This window comes from Hibiscus syriacus, unplaced genomic scaffold (genome assembly GCF_006381635.1).
Source record: "Hibiscus syriacus cultivar Baekdansim isolate YM2019G1 unplaced genomic scaffold, ASM638163v2 tig00006886_pilon, whole genome shotgun sequence".
NCBI lineage: Eukaryota > Viridiplantae > Streptophyta > Magnoliopsida > Malvales > Malvaceae > Hibiscus > Hibiscus syriacus.
This window is the reverse complement of record NW_024062115.1, coordinates 45,082-56,648: the sequence shown is the minus strand read 5'-3', so window position 1 is coordinate 56,648 and position 11,567 is coordinate 45,082. Positions and strand designations below refer to the sequence as shown.

Here is an 11,567-nt window from a genome sequence, read left to right as displayed (position 1 = left end):
GAAAGGAGTAATCGAAGCTAGCTTATCAAGGTGCAATTGTAGCCAATGGAGGCAACAGAGTTTGAGAGAAAGGATTAAAAGGCGCCTGAGAGAGAAAGGGCTATGGATCCCTAAAAACGGAGTATATAATCACCGTCATTTGGGTTTCACAGTTTTCATCGACAGTGTGAGCAAAAGAACATGGGAGAAGATTTTCAAGCTTAGGGCCAAGTGATTGATACCTATATAACATACAGGTGTGTGAAAAGAAGATCAAAACCTTTTACCTTTGCTTTTGTCAGATTTAGTGTTGTAGGTGCAGCCCATAAAGCGGCTGACGGAGGAAATGACTAGGTCATGGATGGTTTCTCTACTAAAGTTTTTATTGCGAAGTGCCATACTTATGATCGAGAAATTGCCCATAAAACAGTGGCTTTAACTAAGAATGGTTATGCGATGCTTAAGGACCACAGATCTTACAAAGAAGCATTGATTGGGAATGGAGTTTCTATAAACTCTGCAAAGTTACATGATGGCAATCCATTTCCCATCTCTAGTGAGAGTGAAATCCCTATTATTTTGGTTGTCGATGTTACCTCACCCATTAACTATGTTCTGGCTACTCAAGATGCTTGCATTTTGCAGCCTATAGAAATACACGAATCTAAAATGAAGTGGAGCGAGTATCGTCTTGTTCGGCAAATTAAAGGATCGTATAACGTCGAGATAGTGCAAAAAGCCTTGTCGTCGGATGGTTTAAACGTTAAGGTTTGCCCATGGTCTCGGCTATTAACGACTATTGGGTTTTCATCAAAAGAAGATCACTCAACATGTTGGAATATCATGGCAGAGTTACTATGTACTTGGTTCGATTTTTTGGGATGTTTTAGAAGGTTTTGACACTAAAAAAAACATTCAAAGTGTGAGTCCTTTTAAAAAATGTTCCTATTTAGATCTGGAATGAAAAACTTTTCATCAGAATGGGGAGCAGATGGGGTGATGTTCTGAAGGTTGCTGATGAAACTCTCGAATTGAGTCGTTTTGATATAACCAAGATTCCTATTTCGGTTCAAAAAATTTCCTAATTCCTGAAAGGATATGGATTGTCATCAAGGGTTGTATTCATAAGATCAAGTTGAGAACGAAGGAGTACCGATGTGATCGTACGTTCATCGACAGAAAATAATCGTTCGGTGTGTATGCTGAGGGAGATAGGGTCGATTTTGTTGCTGATCATTGCAATGATGCTCAATTAAATGAAAATCCAGATATCGAGCCCAATATTGGTGGCTGTCAAACGAATGACGAGGAAATTATGAAAGTTGAGAAACATTAATGATTCGCCTTCTAATTAGGGTTGCAGGCTTTATACAGTTGTCTTGTTCTAGTGGTGTTAGACTTCACGACGTACCCATTTAGTCTGAAGAGGGCAACTGAACAGTTCCAATGAGATGGAAGTTGCATCCAAAATTGGATCCTCCAGTTTTAAATCTGAGCCTGCTTTATCTAATGGATTTAGTTTTATTGATATCCCTCTACTATTTCATGTGGGCCCGACTGATCTTGATTGGGTTTTTTTTTACTAATGAGGGTGGTGTTGATTCTCCCCAAAATAACTTTCAAGGCCCTAAATGTCAACGTGGGCTAAAAAAACATGGATCTAAGAGCAGTTTTTGTTAATCTTAGAGCAGATCTTGATAAGCTTAATGGGCGATTAAATTTCCCAAAGAAAAGGACATGAACAAGGTTGTTTTTGGCCCAATACCTCATGCAGGTAAAATATTTAGGGTATTGGACTTATCTAAATTTTATTTAGCAAAATATTTATGTCACGGTATTGATACTCTTGAAAGGTGTTCTATTTGCTCGCAGCTCGCGTTTGATACCGGATAAAGCAAATCTCGGTTTTCGTTTCCCTTGTGACGGGCCTGGAAGAGGTGGGACATGTCAAGTATCCGCTTGGGATCATGTCTTCTTAGGACTATTCTGGATGTACAATTCAATTTCGGTAGTAATATTCCATATCAATTGGAAAATGCAGTCAGATGTTTGGGGTAGTATAAGTGATCAAGGGGTGGTAACTCATATCACAGGAGGAAATTTTGCGCAGAGCTCTATTACTATTAATGGGTGGCTCCGCGATTTCTTATGGGCACAAGCATCCCAGGTAATTCAGTCTTATGGTTCTTCATTATCTGCATATGGGCTTCTTTCTTAGGTGCTCATTTTGTATGTCCCGATACTACCACGTGGATCTGGAACCTACATGTCGATGCTCACGATTTCGATAGCCATACCAGTGATTTGGAGGAGATCTCTCGCAAAATATTTAGTGCCTATTTCGGCCAACTCTCCATCATCTTTCTTTGGCTGAGCGGCATGTATTTCCACGGTGCTCGTTTTTCCAATTATGAAGCATGGCTCACCGATCCTACTCACATTGGACCGAGCGCCCAGGTGGTTTGGCCAATAGTGGGCCAAGAAATCTTGAATGGTGATGTGGGTGGGGGTTTTTGAGGAATACAAATAACCTTTGGTTTTTTTCAGATTTGGCGAGCATCTGGAATAACTAGTGAATTACAACTCTATTGTACCGCAATTGGTGCATTGGTCTTTGCGGCCTTAATGCTTTTTTCCGGTTGGTTCCATTATCACAAAGTGGCCCCAAAATTGGCTTGGTTTCAAGATGTAGAATCTATGTTGAATCACCATTTAGCGGGGCTACTAGGGCTTGGGTCCCTTTCTTGTGCGGGGCATCAAGTACATGTATCTTTACCGATAAACCAATTTCTAAATGCTGGAGTAGACCCTAAAGAGATCCCACTTCCCCATGAATTTATCTTGAATCCTGATCTTTTGGCTGAACTTTATCCCAGTTTTACTGAGGGAGCAACCCCATTTTCTACCTTGAATTGGTCAAAATATGCGGAATTTCTTACTTTTCGTGGAGGGTTAGATCCAGTGACTGGGGGTTTATGGTTGACTGATATTGCACACCATAAATATGCCAACTTTCTATTCAGGTCATAATCTATATGGGATTTCCTAAAGTATTAATTGAAGATAGGCCACGAAAACTCGAAGAACTACAGACGAATGTTGAAAAAGAACTTAATTGTATGAACCGAAAACTCAACATTGCTATTACAAGAATTGGAAATCCTTATGGATACCCTAATATTCTTGTCGAATTTATAGTCGGACAATTAAAGAATTGAGTTTCGTTTCGAAAAGCAATGAAAAAAGCTATTGAATTAACCAAGCAAGCGGATACAAAAGGAATTCAAATACAAATTGCAGGGCGTATCGACAGAAAAGAAATCGCACGTGTCAAATGGATACGAGAAGGTAGGATTCCTCTGCAAACCATTAGAGCGAAAATTGAGTATTGCTCCTATAGAGTTCGAACTGTCTATGGGGTATTAGGAATCAAAATTTGGATATTTATAGACGAAGAATAAAAAGAATAAGACTCTACTTGTCTTTACATTCTATCCTGCGATAGAACAAAAAACGACAAATTCTTTCATTTTTTGATTGAACATAAAAAAATGAGCAGTTCAAAATTCTATTCTATAAGGAAATTCTATAAGGTTAAATAAAAATTTGATTGATCATTTGATATAATTGCTATGCTTAGTGTGCGACTCGTTGGGTTTTTTAGGCTTAGGATTCAAAAAAAAAAATGGGCGGACGACAGTATAAGCTAATAACTATAGCACTAATAGTCAACTCATCGCTTTGGATTATATGGATCCAAAGAATCAGTCAAGATATGATATATTGGTCATATCATTATAACAGCTGAATTTTTTTGCATTAAGTAAAGGAAAAAAACAATCTGATTATGAATATATATAAATTCTAAAGCAAAATAAAAAGTATGTGGATAAATAGAATGATGAGAGAAAGAGAGAAAGAAATAGCAATGAAATGATATATGATTCCAATATGTAAGGTCTATGAAGCATCTCATAAAGAGCAATGTAATAGAGTATCAATAGAGATTCATGAATAATTATATGAATATCTGATCATTGAAGAAAAAAACAAGAGCCTTAACTTAAGTCAATAAAGACTGAGAAGGTTGACTCAAGACCCAATTTTATTTCATTTTTATTTAATTTATTATTTAATATTAAATAATAAATTATAATAAATTAAGGCTCCATTGGACAATTCAGACCTAAGCATTAATCGAGAAGCGATGGGGACGACGGAACCCGTGAATGCAGATAATTCTATTGAAAACGAATCCTAATGATTTATCGGGTAGGATGGCAGAACAAACCAGAGACCACTTCATTTCTTTTTATTCTGATTCTGATAGGTCATGAGTTAACTCGACAATTGAACTAGATATTGAAAGAGTAAATATTCGCCCGCGATTTTTTTTTTCATTTTATTTGATTATTAAATTTTTGTCGATCTGAATCTGATATGAATATGATAAAAAACAAAGATTCGTTATAACATTATAACAAAACCAAGATAAGACATTATCTAGAAATAGAATCCACGTTCAATTCCTTATATATATCCAATATATATACAAACAAGATATAAAAATACAAACAAGATATAAAAATTTCTAATAGATCAGATAAAATCTCAAAGCAAAGAATCCCAAGATTCAATCTATTATTCATTAACTACATGTATATCTTAAGAATAAAATATTTTTTTAGTCATTTTTTTTTTCGCGAGGAGCTGGATGAGAAGAAACTCTCATGTCCAGTTCTGTAGTAGAGATGGAATTCATAAACAACCATCAGCTATATCCCAAAAAGAACCAGATTTCGTAAACAACATAGAGGAAGAATGAAAGGAATATCTTATCGAGGTAATCGCATTTGTTTCGGTAGATATGCTCTTCAAGCACTTGAACCCGCTTGGATTACATCTAGACAAATAGAAGCGAGGCGTCGTGCAATGACACGAAATGTACGCCGTGGTGGAAAAATATGGGTACGTGTATTTCCAAATAAACCAGTTACAGTAAGACCTACAGAAACACGTATGGGTTCGGGGAAAAGATCTCCGGAGTATTGGGTAGCTGTCGTTAAACCGGGCAGAATACTTTATGAAATGAGTGGAGTAGCCAAAAATATATCCAGAAAGGCTATTTCAATAGCGGCGTCCAAAATGCCTATAAAAACTCAATTCATTATTTCAGGATAGGAATATAGAACCAAAGGAAAGAAGTCTTGTCTTGGGAATAAAAACAAATTGCAGGTTTCCTTTTTTTTGACAAACAATATTTCTTTTTTTCTTCGTCCTTTGTTACATTGAAAGAATAGATTTAAAAAATGATTCAACCTCAGACCCATTTGAATGTAGCAGATAACAGCGGGGCCCGAGAATTGATGTGTATTCGAGTCATAGGAGCTAGTAATCACCGATATGCTCATATTGGTGACGTTATTGTTGCTGTGATCAAGGAAGCAGTACCAAATACACCTCTAGAAAGATCAGAAGTGATCAGAGCTGTAATTGTACGTACTTCTAAAGAACTCAAACGTGACAACAGCATGATAATGCGATATGATGACAATGCTGCAGTTGTCATTGATCAAGAAGGAAATCCAAAAGGAACTCGAATTTTTGGTGTGATCGCCCGGGAATTGAGACAGTTAAATTTCACTAAAATAGTTTCATTATCTGCATAAGAGCCTGTTCTTTCCATGACCCCTCTTAACTGATTAACTGAGACAGGAGATCCAATGCTTAAGGTAGGAATCAATTTGATTACACTATATATATTGAAGGAATCAGGTGATATTTAAAAAGTATTATGTTTTCCTTTCGTTTCAACTCATTTTATATCTAAATATCTAACATATTTTTTCTGGCTCGGCTGGGTGGAATAGCTGAGCCATTACCTTTTATTAATATTAAGATTCTTAATTAAGATTAAGAAGCTCGGAAAAGCAATAAAGAAAGAAATCTATTGATCAAGCAAAAGAAGAGAGAGGGATTCGAACCCTCGATAGTTCTTTGTTTCGAACTATATCAGTTTTCGAGACCGGAGCTATCAACCACTCAGCCATCTCTCCGAAAGCTAATTTATATTTTCTTTTTATTCCACCGAATTGAACATGGCCATATGAGTTGATACCATCACTATGTATAGAAAGATATCATCTGTGAACCTATGGGTCAATCTATTTATCTGTATATATAGATAGATGAAATGCATGATCTAGCATGCCTATTTGTGAACGTGAAATAAAAAAATCACCCTCGACCCCATGTCCGAATAAAAGCGGCAAAGAGTTGTAAATAAGTCATATAGAATCAATCGATTCATGGTAAAATCCCTCTACATGCATTTTATTAATTTTTTTGGTCGATATGATAGAGGGATCAAATGGTATAGTTCTTTTGTTGGTAGCTTGGAGGATTAGGAACATGACTATTGCTTTTCAATTGGTTGTTTTTGCATTAATTGCTACTTCGTCAATCTTACTGATTAGTGTACCCGTTGTATTTGCTTCTCCCGATGGTTGGTTGAGTAATAAAAATATTGTATTTTCCGGTACATCTTTATGGATTGGATTAGTTTTTCTAGTGAGTATCCTTAATTCTCTTATTTCTTGATTCTATCCATTCTAGATCCAAAAATGACCCCTCCCACGAATTTTTCAGATTTTGAGACACATTCAAATTCAATATTCAATAATAATAATATAGAAGTATAAGTTGCCAAAATGAAAAAAAAAACAACAAATTAGAGGGGAGGGGTCCGTCAAACTTCTGTAATCTGTAACTTAAATATAGATTTATAAATCGAAATATATTAATATAAATATTATTAATTTATATTAATTAATACTAATAACAAATATTATAAATTAATAATTGATAATAACTTGTAATTTGATCAATTGATAAGCATTTGAATTGTTATATAATTTAGATTGTTAATTGTTTTAGTAGTGGAATTTGATTAAATCGTCATGAACTGAAGAAAGTATCTGTCATAGCTCTGACCAAATATTCTTTCATATCAAGAACAAAAATGCGGATATAGTCGAATGGTAAAATTTCTCTTTGCCAAGGAGAAGACGCGGGGTCGATTCCCGCTATCCGCCCAGGGCAATGTATTTAATATAAGAGGATAAATGATTCGTTATAGTTGATTGTAATATAATACACCACCTCTAAAAGAAAAAAAGGACTAGTTAATAAAGTCAAGTCTATTTTTTTTTTCAAAAAAATATTGCGGGAACGGGATTTGAACCCATGACCTCAAGGTTATAAGCCTTGCGAGCTACCAAATTGCGCTATCCCGCGATGAAAGGAAACCAAACTAATGGACAAAGAAAGATTGAATGCGCCCCTCTTCCATATATGTACAAATAGAATAGCCTATTTATACAGAATGCTAAAGGGCCCCCTCTATGATCATCCATCATAGAAATAAATAGAAATATAAAGGGAAAAAACCATTTTATCTACCTACGTAAACTTGAAATTTTTTTTGTATTAATTGGTAATTGGTCAAGCTCGAAGAGAGAGTATGCCCAATTTTTATTTTCAATCAAATTCGAATGAGACTCGTAGTTAATCCGTTAAAGGATACATAAATTTGAAAAAAAAGAATAGTTTATTATATTACATAGTCATTTTTCCTTTAATTATATGGAAATATAAATGTAAATAGAAAGTAATTGTTGAGTTAATCGAATGACGAAATTGGCCAAGAGGGGGGTGAATTGGCAATAAAAAAATTTTGTGGAAGCTTTTGCAGAAAATTGAAAATAATTGCACAGCGATTTACAGTGGTTCGACTTTCTCAAACAAAGTCTACGTCCACTACCTTAGCTATCCACACTAAGGATTTTCCAACAAATTCACTAATTTGTTCTTTCTTTTGAGGCCAAAGAGATATCCTTACAATTCCCTCAAGAGTATACCCCAACTCTTGAGAACACTCTTTTCTCAAAGAGAAGATTACAAATTTGCAAACTTACAAGAAAACCTCACAAGGTAAGATGTTTGCACAATTCTAGAACAAAGAAAAGAACACTCAAAGATGAATACAATTGAGCACAAAAAGTGTTCTTGAAAGCAAAATGAATATTGAATGAAAATAGGCTTGAAATGCTCAAACTTGAGGTTTGATGCTTTCTCTTTGATTCTCTCTTGATTCTAGTTGCTTGATGTTTCTTTTTTTTGATCAATTGCTTCTAAGCTTGCTTAAATACACCTTGGATCACTTCTGAACGTTGGGGATAATTAGAGAAGATATTATAGCCGTTTTAGTGTGAAAACATTCAATAAAACAGCTTGGAGCGTGGGGGGAATCGGTTCCCTCTCATAGGGAATCGGTTCCCTAAGTGTAAAATTCAAATATTTCGACCGTTGAAAATGGGGGAATCGGTACCCCCTTGGGGGGGAATCGGTTCCCTCCGAGCATTCTGGAAATCTCGGAGCCAAACCATTCAGGGGGAATCGGTTCCTCCTATGGGGGGGAATCGGTTCCCTCTGAGCAATCTGGAATTTTTGGCTTTGAATTGGTTCGAAATACTTTGTAAAATTATTTTGAAATTGTTTTATGATTAAAACTTAATTTTACACTTAAGTAAGGATCAAAAATGATTTTTGAAATATTTGGAGTAATGTTTTGATATTCGAATAGTTATATCGAATATACTTAGAAAATCATTTGGAAAATCTTAAAATCCATTTAACTTAATTTGTTATATCGAAATATTAAAATGTTTCAACAATCTCCCCCTTTTGATATAACAAAACATTTTAGTAATTTTAAGATTTTTGAAATCAAGTTTTGAAATTACTCTCCCTTACTTTAACACTTCTTCAATTTATCATGTAAAACATTTAACACTTATTCTTCTCCCCCTTTTGTTAAATCAAAAGACATTGTAAAACAAGGTTTTGAAAATCATTTAGCCAATTGATTTATTAATTATAAGCTTAAGCTGCTAAGATCACAATCAAAAGAGAGGTTAGCCATTAGTTTCATAAATCAATATTCATAAATAATGTGATATGGCAAAATTGGTCATATTACTAATGATAATGTAAATGATGCAAAAATGAATAAAACACCAAACATATAAGTTCACACCATTCATATATCCAAAATCCAACAATCCACAAAATCAAACAAATCAAAATGTTGAAACAATATTCATTTTGTTCAAAGTTTTAAAGCTAAACATAAAATCAAGCATCCGGATCGGTAGGAGGAAAACGGGCTCGCATAGCGGCCATCTCGTGTGTGAGTTCATTGATACGAGCGTTGGTTGATTCATTGTTTACACGCATCTCCCGAAGAATCTCTAATTGTTGAGCTCCCATTGTGGATAAATGAGACTCTATAGAAGAAAAGCGCGAGTCCATGGTAGCGTATCGGAAATCGAATGTCTCCATAAAGGATTGAAAATATGGAGGCATTTGATGCGTTTGTTGTGCTTGCTCCTCGGGCTGCTCTTCGGGTTGTTCAGGTTCTTCTTCAGATTCATCAATATCCCTCATTAATTGTTCAAACTCGGGATCTTCGTCAGCCTCGGGTGGAGCTTGTGAAGAACTAGCTCCCGGAGTAGAAGAACGAACCCATTCACCGGTTTCTTTATCCTTTACCCATCCCGCTCTCGTTAAGGAAAGAAGATTTATTTGTTTCTTAAGAGGAAAAACGACATCTAGACCGACTCTAAGCCCATCTTTGGAAAACAGATTACTCAAAAAGCAACCGTAAACTAGAGATGAACAGTGTTTCTTGTTAGGAACAAGATTTACGGTTTCAACAATTTCAGCAAAAATAATCTGAGGTAGGTTAATTTTAATACGGTTTTCGAAACAATGTAACCACCAAAGATCCAAAGCTCTAAGAGTAGAATAACGACCTCCGGATGGTCGAAACCACCAAGAAATCATTAGATGAAGAAACGCTCATGTAGGTCTAAGACACTCGCACTATCTCTTCTTTTATAACGAGAACCTAAGATTTGTTTTTCATTCGAAATACCATCATTATCTAATCCAAATGTATTGGCTATATATGCCGGTCAATATATAAGAATTGTCCTAGGAGGTAGGAACGAATTCCTATGGTTTCGGTTTCAGCTTGGTTTTTAACACATACGGCATTAGAGTAGAATATACGAACAAGTTGATGGTAAACGATGGGTTCAAGATCAAATAGTTTATCAAATTTCCATTCTTGTAAAATGGGAAGATATTTAAAATCGATAGCTAACATAGCTTGACGAGAAGGAATACGTTCTTCCCGGATTTTGTAAGAATCGAAATATTGATAATACCAAAATCGGTGATTTCTAGACCCAGGATGATTAAAACACGAATTTTGAATAGTCAAGTTAGGATCAGTGGGATTGGGATTAGAAATTGGAATAGAAGGAGGATTTGGAGGTGGATTTGGTTGACGACTAGAACGACTAGATGAAGACCTAGGACGTTTAGGATTTGACATGGTGAAGGAAATCGGAATAGATAGAATAACCTGCAATTTTAAAACAAATGTATGCAACTCAATTAATCCCAAAACTCAAATGAGTCCTCAATATTTCAAGATTCTCTAAATCAATCCTAATGGGCAAAGTTTTTGAAAAACTTTTGAAAAATATGGTTTTGAGAAACAATATATATATAGTTTTTAACAACAACAACATAATTTAATCAAAACACAATAATTTGAAAAATAACACATAAATATATTTTTTTTATTATTTCGAAAATTTAAAAAATTGAAAAATTCTTGTGTTTTTGATGAAATTAGTTGTAACATCTAGTTTCTAATCACTAAATAATCAATGCCCGATCACTATTTCAACCTAGAACTAATTAAAACTAATCCTATGTTCAAAAATAATGAAATAAAGAGTTTAGAAAAATTACCTTGAAAGATGAAGATTGAGGGGATTTAGATGTTGTTTGCACGACTTTAATGATTTCAACAGGTTTAGAAGATGATATATGAAGTAAATTCCGATTAATATCGTCGATTTGAGACAAAAATGGAGATTTGAGGGTGTAGGAGATAAGAACGACGGAAGAGATAAAATGAGGGTTTGGGATTTTGGGGTGTTCTGTTCGATTTTAACAGCCCCAGGGGGGTATCGATTCCCCTGTGGGGGGAATCGGTTCCCCTTCAAAGGGGGAATCGGTTCCCTCACGGGGGGATCGATTCCCTCTGCACCAAAATGTTAAAATTCGATTTTTTAAGCACAAAATGCTAAATTAATCTTTTCTAGTGGTATTGGCAACTCATATATCAAACATTAATTATGTTCAAATAATTAAATTAATCTTTAATTGATTTTTGAACATAAAATTAATTTTCATTAAGAATCACAAACTCCCCCTAACTAATAGCAAGAATGCAATCAAAAATTATTATTATAAGCATTTTTCAAGATTTATTAAAAGTGCTAAAATTATTTTAAACACTAAGTGAAGATAGGTTGGTCAAACCTAATTCTCTCCTAAGTGTCCAAAATCTTTCCTTGTCTAAGGGTTTTGTAAAGATATCCGCTAATTGGTGCAAAGTATCAACAAATTCTAGAACTACATCTTCCTTAGTGACATGGTCTCTAATG

At 34.9% G+C, this 11,567-nt stretch overlaps 1 protein-coding gene, 1 non-coding gene and 1 pseudogene across 2 annotated transcripts; 2 read left to right on the top strand and 1 right to left on the bottom strand.

Annotated features, from left to right (window-relative positions):
• Window positions 1–336: 336 nt before the first annotated feature.
• LOC120201077 lies at window positions 337–3,009 on the top strand (annotated as a pseudogene).
• A 2,279-nt stretch (window positions 3,010–5,288) lies between these two features.
• On the top strand, window positions 5,289–5,648 carry LOC120201076 (50S ribosomal protein L14, chloroplastic). Its single transcript, XM_039201762.1, has one exon. It carries the CDS (start codon window positions 5,289–5,291, stop codon window positions 5,646–5,648), a length of 360 nt encoding a protein of 119 aa, XP_039057693.1.
• A 1,553-nt stretch (window positions 5,649–7,201) lies between these two features.
• On the bottom strand, window positions 7,202–7,275 carry TRNAI-UAU. Its single transcript has one exon. It is a non-coding gene; the product is annotated as a tRNA-Ile (tRNA).
• Between the last annotated feature and the right edge of the window lie 4,292 nt (window positions 7,276–11,567).